Consider the following 14949-nt stretch of genomic DNA (forward strand, 5'->3'; position numbering starts at 1 on the left):
ACCCGTGTTTGTGAACTACAACCACTTGTAATTCAGTTTCGGGGCATCCAATACGCCTGCAAATCATCTATCTGCATCAAATAAAAAAAAGTATAAATCTAAAAATGAAAAAGTGCATTATCTTTAAGTTGCCATTACATAAAAAAAGTGGATTCTGGGCTGGAGAAATGGTTCAGCTGTTACAAGCACTGACGTATCTTCTGGAGGATCCAGGTTCGGGTCCCAGCACCCACATGGTGGCTCACAACAGTGTGCAGCTTCAGTTCTGGGGATCCAAAGCTGTCATCTGGCCTTCTCGGGTACTGCAGAAACGTGCACAGACATACACGCAAGCAAAACACCCATAAATGCTAAAAAAAAAATTTTTTTTGAAAAAAGAGAAATGGATTCTCTCCTGACTTCAGAAGCAGGAATCAGAAAACAAGCTGTTTACAGGGTTGGGTCCTTCTTGGACCAGCTCTTCAGGGGAGAGAGCATTTCCTTACTCTCTCACTGATAGTGCAGCAGTTCTCAACCTGTGGGTCACCACCCTTTGGGGGTCACCTAAGACCATAGAAGACAGATATTTACATTACGATTCCTAACAGTAAAATTATAGTTATGAAGAAGCAACAGAAACAATATTATGTTTGGGGGTCACCACAACATTGAGGAACTGTGTTAAAGTGCCACAGCCTCAGGAAGGTTGAGAACCACTGCTCTATTGTTTGCTGGAAAAACTAGGTGCTCTCTTTGTCTCTGAACCATCATCCTCCACTGCTGCCTCATTCTTCACGTACTGTTTATGCGGTAACCCACGCCACCTCCTTTTCTCTTTTATCAAGCAATATCTGAATATTGCCTTTAACATTTGTAGGAACTCATTTTGTAAGATTCCTTTCAGTCTATCAGCTATTTCCAGCAAATGATTATCATAACACATGCATCATTCTTGGGCCAGCAGCATGAAAGAGTAGAAAACTCAAGATTACAGCTATGTATTAGCTTAATCTGTAAAAGTTGATCATATGGGCTGGACATGGTGGTACACACTTTAATCCCAGTATTTGGGAGGCAGAGGCAGGAGGACCTCTGTGAATTGGAGGCCAGTGTGGTCCACATAGCAAGTTCCAGGACAGTCAGGACTACATAAAAACCCAGTCTCAAAAACAACACCTCCCCCGCTCCCGCCAAACTAAAACCAAACCAAACAACAACAAAAAAGTTGATTACACGGGAAATTCAAGGTAAGTAAAGTTGGCTTTTACATTGTTCTCTTAGAGGCAGAGTAAACAAATAGGCTGAGCACATAGTAGGACAGCAGTCTCAAGTGATCTCAAGGTGTATTACTAACTCTGGCTGTGAGGTCCAGCAAAAGCTCCATTCTCTTAGAATATAAGAGCTATTTTTATCAATGTATTGCCACAGTTCCTCCTTTTTATTTTATTAAAGAAAAAACATGTTGATTTAGATGGTCACTGGTTGGTCAAGGCATGATGTGTTGTAGGGCCAGCCTGAATCTGCACCACTCCCTTCACGGTTCCTTTTGAAACGTTAGCAAAGGCACGGTAAGACTTTGAGAAGGAAGACAATCAGAATGGCTGCTACCTCTGTAAAAGATCACACCTTAAGATTTAGTCCTTGTGTATTCATAGTCACGGTTCTCTAGAGTCAGAGAGCTCATGGAATGAATCTCACTCTAGAGGGGATTTATTAGAATGACTTACAGGCTGCAGTCCAGCTACTCCAACAATGACTAGCTGTGAACAGACAGGCCAAATTCAGTAGTTGCTCAGTCCTACAAGGTTGTGTGTCTCAGCTGGTCTTCTGCATATGCTGGAATCCCAAAGAAGTATGCTCCAATGCCAGTGAGAGAACGGATGGGCTAGGCGAGGGTAGCGGGCAAATAAAAGCTGCCTTCCTTTATGTCCTTCTATAGACTTCCAGAAGAAGGTGTGGCCCAGATTAAAGGTGTGCCTTCCCACCTCAAGATCTGGAACAGAGGTGGATTCCTACCTCAAAGGTTTGGATGCAAAGTGTACTCATCTACTTCAAACTAAGCAGAAAATCTCTCACAGGTGTGCCTTCCACTTCAAGATTGTAGTTCATTCCATATATAGTCAAGTTGACAACCAAGAATAGCCATTACAAGTCCACCTCTTGTTAACTTGACATGCAATCATAGCTTCTTATGTCATGATTAATTTCCAAATGAAAACAACCATACATGTCATAATATGACCAATCATTATAACTATCTCATGTACAATCACAAACATATTTATTATATATTTAACCAGGTCATAATTACACCTAACATGATATAACTATCCCTCATATAATACAAACACATTATAAATTTAAAATATGTGGCAAGGTCCCTTGGGGGACATCCTAATAGTGTTCTTTTAATTGATGTTACAACATATAAGCAATTGAAAGAAAACACAAATATCTGTACACGTGTTAACAAAATACAGCAGAAATACTCATGTCAACTATAATCCTCCTGTTTTGCCACTGGTCACGTGGCCTTGGCTGGTATTTATAACTACCTTCCTCTCCTACCCATTCTGTATTTCCTCCACCCTTGGCAAGCACATTAGCAAGTTTTGGTTCTTTTTCTGGAGGAGAGACCCATACCTTCATTCCTGATGTGTCTGTATCCCTTGTCATTCTGCCTGGATTAGGCTGTTGTAAGTTTCCCACTGACTTTAATCACAGGACATGGTGGCACCAAAAGATGCCTTAATGGATCTCCTGTACTTCAGATAGAATCCTTCTTACTTCCATTATAGAGAGGTAATCCAATTTTCCTTTGGTAATTTGGATCAATCACCCTCCTAACACTGTTACCCCTTTCTTAGCCTGTTAGTTTAAGGGAATTAGAAGCACAAAGTGACCAGAGGGAAGTTGAGCTTCCAATACAATGGAATGTCTGTTATGGCTCCTGGCAGGAGTACTCTTCCCTCTGGAACCCAAACTTCTAGGTCAGCAGAACTTAGGGTAACGGGAAAGGAAGCAAATTTTTTCCTAGTGGGTCACTAGGGGTGATACTAAGTGGAATTATTCCCTTTTCTACCTCTTGATCCCTAGATCCATGGATCCTCGCTACGGGAGAAACTGTACCATATATTAGATGTTGATTCAAAGCATGTATCGCCTTTTGGAGAACCCTGCCCCAGTCCTCCAGGCTGTTGCCACCTAATTGGCACTGTAACTGTGTTTTCAAAAGGTTATTCCATCTATCAGGCCAGTTGTTTCAGGATGGTGGGGAACACGCTAAGACAGTGGATTCCTGATTGTGGGCCCACTGTTGCATTTCTCTGGCTGTGAAGTGAGTTCCCTGGTGAAGCAATACTGTGTGGACTACCATGTTGGTGGATCAGGCATTTTCTAAGTCCACAAATGGTATTTTGGCAGAAGCATTATGTGCAGGAAAGGCAAAGTCATAACCAGAATAAGTATTTACTCCAGTGAGGGCAAAGCGTTGTCCTTTCCACAAAAGTGGTCCAATGTAGTCAACCTATCACCAGGTGGCTGGTTGGTCATCCTGGGGAATGGAGCCATATCTGGGGCTCAGTGTTGGTCTCTGTTATTGGCATATCTGGCACTCAGCAGCAGCTGTAGCCAGGTCAGCTTTGGTGCGTGGAAGTCCATGTTGAGCCCATGTACAACTCCCATCTCTGCCATCATGGCTGCTTGGTTCATGGGCCCACTGGGCAATGGCAGGAATGGCTGGGGAAAGAGGCTAACTATCCAGAGAATGGGTCTTACTACTTACTTGATTACTGAAGTCACCTTTTGGTGAGCACTTACATGATAACTCATACCTGTCTTCCGCACTGGCCAGATAGGAGGGTTAAATGAAGATGGTGGGAACTACCACACCTGTATTTTTCACATCCTTGATGGTGGCACTAGTTTCTGCAGTTCCTCCAGGGATGTGTTACTGTTTCTGATTCACTATTTTCTTTGGCTGTTGCCTCTGCAATTCTAAAGGCTTCCATTTAGTCTTTCTAACCATAATAGCCCTCACGCCATAGGTCAGGAAACCAATGTGAGTTTTGTACCAACTTCTAAGTATATCTATCACAATTACACGTTCTGGTACTGGGGAAATAACTAGAAGATGAGTTTGGGGACCTACTGTGAGTTGGACTTCAGCCAAAATGCCATTAATCACCTGGCCTCTATTAACCCCTACTTTAACTGGAGGGCCAGTGTTTCTTGGGATCTCCTGGAATCAACATCAATTCAGGACCAGCATCGAATAGACCCTGGAAAGTCTGATTGTTTCCTTTCTCTCAGTGTACAGTTGCCCTTGTAAAAGGCCGTAGGTCCCTTGCAGGGAAGCCTGGAGAAAGACTAACTGTAAAGCTTTTAGCTATCTTATCAGGGTCTTTCCTTAGGGGAACCTGGCCATCCCTTTATTTAAGAAGTTTTCAGTCTGCAAACTGACTCAAGTCTGGAAATTGATTCACTGGCCAAGACTGTCTTTTGTCAAGGTCCAGTATAGCCTTTCTTTCATTTGTTTGAGAATTTTTCTGCTTATACAGATCAGAGAGAAATGCAGTAGGCTTCTTATTGATGTCATGCCTGGAAAAACCATGATTGATTAGTCAGTACCAAAGGTCCATACAAGTCATGCCAAAATAAAATTCATTTTGTCCGTGCTGACCATCTGGTTAGGCCATTATGAACATTGTTTTTTCTATGCTGCTGATATGATAATCATGATCATCGAGTCTTGGGCAATTCAGTGCTGCCACCTGGTCCCTGCTACTTTGGGGTTCAATTAAACCCATTGCATTTAATTCATCCAACTGAGCAGCAGCATCTCCAATCCTAAGGTTTGGCACGAGGAACAGGGCGACCACAAAGCTTTTCAAATGTGCTGGTGCCCCTCTCACCATTTTGCGCCTTATAGGACTAGTGAAGGGCATGTCTTCTGGACCCTCCCATTGAGAAGGTTTAGATTTTACACAATACACCCACTCTAGCATTGCAATTTCCCTGAGCCTTAAAATCCCTTCATCAACACTAAGCCAGGAGAGATCAGGCATCTCCAACTCCTTTTCAGTAGGCCATCTTTTGATAAATGCTTCGACCAACCATTCAAACAAACTTTTGATCCCCTTTTTAACTGTGCGAGCTTCCATATTAAATCGACAATCTCTACTCAGAGGGCCCATGTCAATAAACTCAGCCTGATCTAGTTTTATGTTCCTTCCACCATTATCCCACACCCTTAAAACCCATTCCCACACATATTCCCCAGACTTCTGCTTAAATGAATTAGCAAACACGTTAAGCTCCTTAGTAGTGTAGTGCACCTCCTCACGGACTACACGTTCTACCTCCCCTCTAGGAGCCTGCTTTGCTTTGGGTCCAGTTATACATCTAGAGGCAACTATTGGTGGGCTCTGAGGGACATCAGTATTGCCTTGACTGGCATCTCCTTCAGAGAAAGTCACTGCTGGTTTAGCCGTCAATGATGGATTAATTTCCTCAGTGAAAGGTGAAGAAGGCAATATTTCAAGGGGTGGGGCGGAGGGTACTATTTCCTGAGGTGAGATAAGCCCTTGAGAATCTGAGGGTTCAAAGTTCTCAGCTTTAATAGGGTCCTCCCACACATCCCCATCCCAAGTTACAGGATCCCACTCTTTACCAACTAGTGCCCTTACTTTAACTGCTGACACCTTCTGAGGCTGTGACGTAGATTTTCGCTGTAGTTCAGCCAATCTTATAATGAGGGCTTCAGTTTGATTTTCCACAACTCGAGCTCTGTGGCTGCTGGCAAGAAAATTCTCTTCCAGGGCACACTTAGAAACCTTTAGACTATTTATTCGCATCTGGAGCTGGTCATTTTTGTCACTAAGTTCTTTGTTATCCTTCTTCATTTTCTGAAGTTGGTTAATTTTATCACGGAGCTCATTCCTATCCTTTATCAGTTTATCCAGAGATAGTAAGAGAAACCAACCAGCAGCATTATTTTCCTTATTTTCCCCCAAACTGTCAAAAGTTGCATATACAAGGTTGTCAAATCCACTGTCACTTACAATTGGTGAATCAGGAAAATCAAATGATTCTATCTCTTTAAGTTTGTAATATAGTTCACACCATGGGCTTTCAGCATTCTCCAAGATCCCAGGAGAGGGAATGGCTGTAGCTGAAGGTGCTGGTAAATTGAAAAGCCTATTCCAGATACTTAAGAGATTCATCTTTACACTTCTCTTTCTCTAGAACTACTGCTGGCACTAAAATCTGTACTAGTCAGGGTTCTCTAGAGTCTCAGAACTTACAGAATGAATCTCTCTCTCTCTGAATGACTTACAGGCTGCAGTCCAGCTACTTCAACAATGACTAGCTGTGAACAGAGAGTCCAAATTCAGTAGTTGCTCAGTCCAACAAGGCTTCTGCATCCGTTGGAATCCCAAAGAAGTATGCTCCAATGCCAGTGAGCGAACGGAGGGGCTAGGCGAGGGTAAGCGGGCAAATAGCAAAAGCTTCCTTCTTCTATGTCTTATATAGACTTCCAGCAGAAGTGGCCCAGATTAAAGGTGTGCCTTCCCACCTCAAGATCTGAATTAAAGGCCTGTGTCTTCCAGCCTCAAGATCCAGATCAAAGGTGTGTTTCTTCCTACCTCAAAGGCCTGGACTAGAAGTAGATTCATTCATTTCAAATCAAGTAGAAAATCTCTCATAGGTGCGTCCTCCATTTCTGGATTGTAGTTCATTCCAGATACAGTCAAGTTGATAACCAAGAATAGCTATCAAGTCCTGAAAATCACAGAAGGGTTCAGTCAGTTACTAAACACCATCTTAAAGTGTTTATTCTGAAAATAGAAATTTACAGTTGCTATGGTTTGGCTAGAAGTTAAGGCCACTGGAACAACTGGAGTGGTAACTGTGGCAGCTTTGATAGCTGCAAGAATCATTCCAATGAACTTCTTCATATGTGCATGTTCTGGTGCAGAACTAAATTGTATTTTTTTTTTTGAGACAGGTTTTCTTTGTGTAACAGCCTTAAGCTATCCTGGAACTAGCTCTGTAGACCAGGCTGGCCTTGAACTCACAGAGATCCACCTACCTCTATATCCTGAGTGCTGGGATTGTGTACACCACCACTGCCTGGCATAAGTAAATTGTTTTAGAGCAGATTCCTCCATGCCACTTAAAAAAACCATAAAAATCACAATGTAGTAAGAGGAAGTTTGGTGAATGGGGTAAGAATTAGACATGTACAGGCCTTTTCTGGTGAGGACTCTGATCACTGGCTAGAGTTAGGTCCACACCAATATGATCTCATCTTAACTTGATCACATGTGTGAAGACTATAGTATTTCCAAATGAAATGTACATGCTAACATGTACAGCTTTTGTTATTGGCTTTAATTTTGGTAAAGTGGAGGATGGGGAATGCTGGGTTGTTTTTTTTTTTTTTTAAAGTGAAATCCTGAAACATATTTATGGAGTTTTCCATGTGACTGATATTCTGAGGGACATTTGAGGAAAAGTATGTTGGATAAGACGTGGAGCCGTTCTCTTTCGTCTCTCTTTAGAAGTGGCCGCTTACTCTGCTGAAGGTTCACAGTGATAACAGTTTGGCTACTTGATGGTGACAGTCCCAGTGCTGGAGGAATCCTTTTTTGGGATCTCGTTCTGACTGATGAGGCTGGAGCAGTACTGTGAGGAGAGCAGATTTATGTGTGGTGTCTCTGGATGTGGGGCTCTGATCTCAGGGGCTCCAAACTTTCCATCTATGGACTCCTGAGGGGGCACAGAATCTATGTGTTCACAGGTGTTCAAAGACAGCTGGCAGGGCTGCTGTGCTCAGAAGGGGCAAGCATATCACTGGGAGGCCCAGCTCACACAATAAAAGGGGCAGTGTTGGTGCATCTGACTCAGATTCTCACCACAGACATGGTAGATCTGGTTGCAGAACAGTGTCTTGTTCTCAAAACACCAATCCTCTGAGACAACTGACTAGCAGGTGATAGTAACATGTCTTATGGGAGAGGCATCCTTTTCAAGTTGTCAGAAAGATGACCCATGATATGGAGGTGGTCCTGAGCGAAAGAAGCCATCACCATGGATCTCTGGAACATTCTACTCCAGTGTTCTGGGAGAGGACTGGCCCAACTGTGGATTTATTAAGGGATCTTGCTTGCAAATATTGGATACCTAACTCCAGCGGTCGAATCCAAAAGGGGACGGTGGAAGCAGCTACAACTTGAGAACGGCCTCGATCCAGGGGACCATGCTGAGGCCAGAACCTACTTTTAAGTCTTTAGAGTTTGTGTTTTGATTTTCACTGTATCTGTCATGCCCTTTCTTCCCATCGTTGTCTCTATAGTTCAAAACACAGGCAGTCGACAATCTCTAATGGGAGGTTAGAGATTCATAGGCCAGCAGGCACACTGACCTCTTTTGGATCCTGGTGTAAAAATTCCCAGGGAGGTGTCTTTAGCTTTGCTTTGATCTGGTCAGCCAACTGGTGTGCATATGTGCATGCATGCGTGCCTTTGGGTGTGGTAATAACTGAGAGATATGTTGCTGGCACGGTGGGCAGGAGCGAAGGGTTACACATCTCTACAAGGAAGCGTTGCAAAGAGAGTCCCAGAGGCAGAAAACCAGCTTCTCACCCGCCATACTGCCAGTTGACAGAGTTGAGTGAAATGGGACTGTAGCTGGCTAAACCCATGTGCATCCTAATACATTACCCCCTTCCAACAGAAAGCAATGCTTTTTTTTTATTGATACAATTTCTTATTTCAAGGAAAAAAATAAATCGAATCAAGAAATTCGTCATGTCTTCTCGAAGAGGCAAACGGAAGCACAAACAACAACCAAAACCAAAACTACTATTTTTCCCTAGCTACCTGGGGTGGCGTCAAATAACTGCTCTGGAATAGTGAAGGAGTCCGCGTGGGAAACAGGGAGAGGAGACGGCAGAGGGTTTGACAATGTACACCTTACCGAGGTTTTGCTGACTCGCAGCCGGGCTCTGAATTTACGAACAAGCGAGTCCTTCGTCACACTCTTCCGCCGCCGCCGACCCAGACTGCAGGGGCAAGAGTCGGGCAACTGACTGAGGTTGCTCCACAGAGCCCCAACGGCGAGCGACGAGTGAAAGACGCCGGCGTGACATTTCCGTGGGGTTCTAGGCCATGTTCTTGAGCCCCTTGGGGGCTGCGCTGGAGTTTGCGTAGCCCTTCCAGGAAGAGCGAGGGGTGTCTTGGCGGAGCAGTCACGCCGCTCAGATGGACGATCTCACGGAAGCAAGCGGTCCCGCACCCAGCGCTCGGCCCTACTGGCTGTGCTTCCCCGAGGATCCCGCAAAGGACCCGTGAGGATCGCCGAGACGCCCGGCACGGCCCGCGCTCCGTTAAACAACTTAAGCCACGCTCTCTTCGGATCCACCCGGGGTGGAAACGCCACGCCCCTGACATTTCCACTGACCACCCCCGCGTGAGGCCAGGACCAATCCCGTCACTGCGCTCCCAGTCAAGTTCCACCTCTGTCATCTCGCGAGAGTTTTGTTTTCCTCCAACCTGTCTCGGACCTGCGCGCGACGTCGGACGCTTTGGCCCCAGCGGTTTGATGATTTTCTGTCAGTCTTAAGGTTCTAAACAAGCCGCGTCTTTTCCCTTCGGCCATTGAGATCTCGCGAGATTTACCGGGCTGCCCCAGCCGCGCCTGCGCAGACCTCTTCAAAGCCGAAGGTCGCTCTTGGAGGAAGTGGCCTCTTTGCGTCCCGTGACCAAAGCGCCGTTACTACTTTCTCGGAGCTCCTCTCGGCCGGTTGTCCGGACACTCCACCGCCAAGATGCCTCGGATTATGATCAAAGGAGGCGTATGGAGGAATACCGAGGTAAGGCAGCTTTTCCCGCCGTCCGCTGCCCTCAGCCGGGTCCGGTAGCGTGTGCGCACGCGCGGGGAGGTCCGGGGCTCCGTGGCTGTCCCGCGGGGTCTCCGTGGGGCACCGCAACTGTGCGGGCCCCCGGGGATGCTTGCCTTGCGTGGGTGCGGCCGCCCCTCACCTGCGCACCTGGGCGGGGGGGGGGGCGAGGTCGCGACTTGTCTCCCGGCGCTCGCCGCCTGGCATCTGCTAGGCCCTTGGACACTTATTTGGTCAGTTAGGGACGCGCCCCCTCACTCTCCCCTGGGATCCTGTAGCTGCCTAGACTGGACCTTTGCGGGAGCGTAGTTTTTCTCCAGCTCCTTTCTTTCTTGGCTGGTACCCAGTGCTTCGCTCTGATAGAAGTCGCTTTGGCCGCAACTTTTGTTTTTCATTGACTTCCTTACAGTGGGGCAGGCGGCGCGATTACGCCTGCACCTCTCTGCTTCTCTGATACAGGGGCGTATCTGTCCGCTCTGCAGATCCCAAGGTCTTGTCTCTTACCTTGCACCGCCCTTGCCGGGATAGGAGCCAGTTAGGACAAACTACGTATTTCCAGAAATGTAGTAGATCATGCCACGGGTGAGCGGAACGGGAGAAGAAAGGAAGTAAAATAGAAATTAAGTTTTCGTGTATTTTATCAAATGCTCTGAATGTATGAATACCCTATGTCTGTGCCTTTTTGAGATATCCTCCTATTGCTTGCCATCTTTCTGACCATCCTTCAAACTTAGCTCAGAACACTTCTTTTGAGTCTTTGCCCTGTTAAGAGTTAGATGTCTCCGGGCAGTGGTGGCACACACCTTTACTCCCAGCACTTGGGAGGCAGGGGCAGGCAAATCTTTGTGAGTTCGAGGCCAGCCTGGTCTACAAGAGCTAGTTACAGGCACCCATTTTCATTTGCTATACCTTACTTTGTTTTTGCAAGCATTTCAGTGGAGTTTAGCTTCTTTAAGTCTCAGTTTACACAATTTTTTTTCTTCAGTACGGAGTTTCTCTGTGTTAACTGCCCTAACTGTCCTGGAACTAGCTCTTGTAGACCAGGCTGGTCTCAAACTCACAGAGATCCACCTGCCTCTGCCTCCCAAATGCTGGGATTAAAGGCATGCGCGCCACCAACTCCTGGCCCCAGTTTACTCATTTTTTTTTAATAAATCAAATAACACTGTTTATATCTTGCAGAGAGTTAGTGATTTGAAATATTGAGAGCACAGCTTGGCCCATTAGTAGACTTTCAGTAAAAACGAGTTATTGTTGTCCTCATCAGACATCTTTGCAAGAGGACCAGACTTTGGTATTGTAGAATTAGTATGAAGGAGGTTGCTTGGTGATGTTTGGGAATATAGGTACCTCCCGTATATACGTTGGTTGACGTATAGAAAAACTTCATTAAAGTCACAAATGAAGGCACTGAGAAGGGACTTGCTTGCATTGAGTCTGTTTAAATTAAAGAAGAGATGACTTCTGAGGTAGAAGCAGAATGACCAAGTCAAGTAGCAACAGGATTCCTCTGTGTTGGTCATTCCTGTGTTTTGGAGATAGGTCTCAAGGAGTCCATGGGCTTTGAACTTGGTATGTAGATGAGGAGAACCCTTTTAACTTCTGATCCTCCTGCCTCTACCTCCAGTGCTACGATTACAAGTGTGTACCACCATGCATAGTCTCTTGGGACTCTAACCCAGGACTTCATGCATACCAGGTGAGCCCTCTCCCAACTAGTAATGAGAAGATGAAGTGGAGAGGCTCAAGGACAAGGCTTGCAGTTCAAGTTCCTTGTGGAAAAACCTGACAGTAAAGTGCTCAGCAGCATTCATTATGACTGTGTGAGCTCTGGTGTCTGAGTTTGCCTGGCAGATTGTCCTGGTTTGGGATGTATTTTGGGTACCCTGGTGAAAGAGCATTTGGAGATTGGAGTATGCAGGGAGAACTGACTGAGGTAGAGGGAGCCGTGCATTCCTGGGCTGTTGTGGTAAGTAGGGTACTGGAGAGGAACCAGTCTAGGTTGCTTCTTGAGGCCTGGATAGGACATCTTTGGTTCTCTTTTCCAGAGTACTCAAAACCTTGTTCAAGGTAGATATTCAGAAAACTTTTTTCTTTCTTTCTTTTTTTTTTGAGTAAATATATATATGCGAACTTTACCTCTGTGAAGAAAATGACGGGTGCACACTGATAGGTAATCTCTGTGAGTATGTCATAAGGTAGTGTTTTCAGCATTGACTTTCCCTACTTCCAATTTATTGAGGAAGCAAGTAAAATGTTCTTAAAAGGATTTTTTTTTCTTCTTAAAAACAGATTGTTGGGGACCAACTCTGACAAAAATACCTCTCGCCAGGATAGAGGTGTGGGGATTTAGAAATATAGTAAAGAATATAAAGACGCGAATGAACATAATAAAGTGAAAAATCATATAGGATAGAATCAGGAGGAAATTCCAATGAGTACTGAAATTTGCCCGTGTTTAATTTCCACTTGCTTTAAATACCCTGACCCCAAAAGAGTACCTTTTGGTTCAGGTGGAAATAGGCTCACATTTTCAGGCACCCACAAAAGATTATTTTCATTTTTTTAAAAAAGTGTGTCTCGGGTTGGAGAGATGGCTCAGTGGTTAAGAGCACTGACTGCTCTTCCAGAGGTCCTGAGTTCAATTCCCAGCAACATAGTGGCTCACAACCATCTATAATGAGATCTGGTGCCCTCTTTTGGCCTGCAGGCACACATGGAAGGAATGTTGTATACATAATAAGTAAATAAATCTTTTTTTTTTTAAAAGTGTGTGTCTGTGTATGGGCATGTTCACATGAGTACAGCTGCCTTCAGGAGCTCGAGGCTTTGGGTCCTCGCAGCTGGAGCTGGTAAGGTGCCTGACGTCAGGTCTCCTGCAAAGAACAGTGCATGCTCTTAACTACTGAGCTAGCTCTCCAGTCATCTCCTTCTGATTCTTTTATGCTATTTATCATTAACTGTTAATGAAGTTTTCACATACCCCCTTTCTAAATGATTGTGTGTATCTTTATAGGAAATCTGGAGGAGTTAATTTAATTTTTGTCTTTTCTCATTTGGAGGCTTGTGACTAAATGTACTCTCTTTGGCAACTCTTTTAGGATGAAATTCTGAAAGCAGCGGTAATGAAATATGGGAAAAACCAGTGGTCTAGGATTGCCTCGTTGCTGCATAGGAAATCAGCAAAACAGTGCAAAGCCAGATGGTATGTACCAGCCCGTAAGTGGAACACAACAGGATTCTGAGTGTGAGGAATGAAAGGTCTCTTTGAAACATCCCTGAGAAGAGCAAGAACTGTGATAGAGAAGGAAGTATGGAGAGAGATGGGCTTCCTATGTGGTCTTAAACAAACCATTTTTTTTCTCCCTTTTACCTTGTCTGTTTTCTCACAGTTTAGCATAGTAATACTTAGAACTAACTGATGGGTTGTGAAGCCCTGTCTAAGCGAGTTTGTGTATTTATTTGAGAATGCCTTGTGAGACAAAATACAAAATCTTATAAAAGAGATAGCTGAACCTTAGCTCAGTGAATGAGTTGTGTTCTGAAAGTTTATAAATTGGTTGTTTTAGGACTTGCTTTCCCAAAGAAATAATACTAGACAATGCTTGATTTTCTAGGTCAGGTCGTGATTGGTTTCCTTGTAGTAGGGTTGCAATATTGCATATTTGCTACACTAAATGCAACAGATGCCAGCATTCCATTTGTGGTGTCACCTTATTAAGTCACAGAGTAGTGGACACCAGTTTGTGTTCTGGACTTGAATGAATAGGCCCCAGCTGCATTCTTCAAGGAATGTAGTTTGGGTTGCATGAAGTGACCCCATTTCTCAGGCTTCTGGATGGTGGGAAGGGTCAGGTGCAGAGCAGAAGGAAAGTGGTTCTCAGGTTGCAGTAGTTTGATTTCCTTTTCTCAGTGACTTTAAGCTCCATTCCATCTCCAGCCCCAGTGGTGAAGAGGACTTAGAAACTTGGATAGACTCTCATCCAGCTAACCACGTGATAGACAAGGCAGGTGGAGCAAACAGTAGAAGACAGATGTAGTAGTTTTACTTTAAATTTAAAAGTCTAGCAGATGAAAGCATACAGTGCTGAAACATAGACTGTTGAAACCAGACGCTTAGAGAAGTAGTCAGGGTATTGTGAGACTCAGACATAGAAAGTACAGTGAGGTTGTAATATAGAAAATAGAAGGTACTGCTTGTTTCTAGATAATTTCAGAACTTCCGGAAAAGAACAAATGCAGGGTGTGGCAGTGGAAGCCATTAATCCTAATGTGGGAGGCAGAGGCAGGCAGACCTTGAGTTCAAAACCAGCCTGGTCTACAGAGTGAGTTTCAGGGCAGCTGGGGCTACACAGAGAAACCGTGTCTGCCACCCCCCCCCAAAAAAAAACCCAAAAAGTAAACAGGAGAAAGTTAAGAATAAATAAAAAGAAGTACTAGTTGGAAAAGAAGATGTATGATTGCATTTCAACCAAATTAGATTTTTAAGTATTACTAATTTTACATATGTAAAATACACTGTAATGTGAGGGGGAGGATGAGTAAGCTTATCTTTACAGTGAATATTCTCCTATCAGAAAGACTAGTGTTAGTAACTGAAGGATGAGAGCATGTGATTTTAACAGTCAGTACATCTAATGTGTAAACTGGAGATTTAGTCTGGGTAACCGACTAATTGAGTTTGAAATGTTGTCTCTAATAGGTATGAATGGCTGGACCCAAGTATTAAAAAAACTGAATGGTCTAGAGAAGAGGAGGAAAAACTCCTGCACTTGGCCAAGCTGATGCCAACGCAGTGGCGGACCATCGCGCCCATTATTGGAAGAACAGCAGCCCAGTGCTTGGAGCACTATGAGTTCCTTCTGTAAGTGGACATCTTAGAGCATCTTGAAGAATATGTACATGTGTTATTGTGTTGAACAAACTTAACAGCACTCCAGCTTAATTATGACTGTGATTAAAGCCAGAGAAACTAAAGCCATTGAATTCTGTGTTCCAAATGTCACATGGTTGAGGATAGTAAGGATAATTTACAAAAGTATTCAAGCCACCTCATCTCAGAAAAG

General features: G+C 44.4%; 1 protein-coding gene and 1 long non-coding RNA gene across 2 annotated transcripts in view; one reads left to right on the forward strand and one right to left on the reverse strand.

Moving 5' to 3' along the window:
• Positions 1-2243: 2243 nt before the first annotated feature.
• LOC125407597 (uncharacterized) lies at positions 2244-9438 on the reverse strand. Its single transcript, XR_015735433.1, has 2 exons — positions 8962-9438; positions 2244-6762 (listed from the first exon to the last, which is right to left on the reverse strand). It is a non-coding gene; the product is annotated as an uncharacterized LOC125407597 (long non-coding RNA).
• Positions 9439-9670: 232 nt separating this feature from the next.
• Positions 9671-14949, forward strand: part of Cdc5l (cell division cycle 5 like) — a 38065-nt gene continuing 32786 nt past the window's right edge. The window contains exons 1-3 of the mRNA XM_048445228.3: positions 9671-9856; positions 12985-13088; positions 14586-14747. Coding sequence (XP_048301185.1) covers positions 9812-9856; positions 12985-13088; positions 14586-14747 — 311 coding nt within the window. The 5' untranslated portion in view covers positions 9671-9811. The remainder of the gene's footprint in view (positions 9857-12984; positions 13089-14585; positions 14748-14949) is intronic.

This window comes from Myodes glareolus, chromosome 18 (genome assembly GCF_982192425.1).
Source record: "Myodes glareolus chromosome 18, mMyoGla1.1, whole genome shotgun sequence".
Classification (NCBI taxonomy): Eukaryota; Metazoa; Chordata; class Mammalia; order Rodentia; family Cricetidae; genus Myodes; species Myodes glareolus.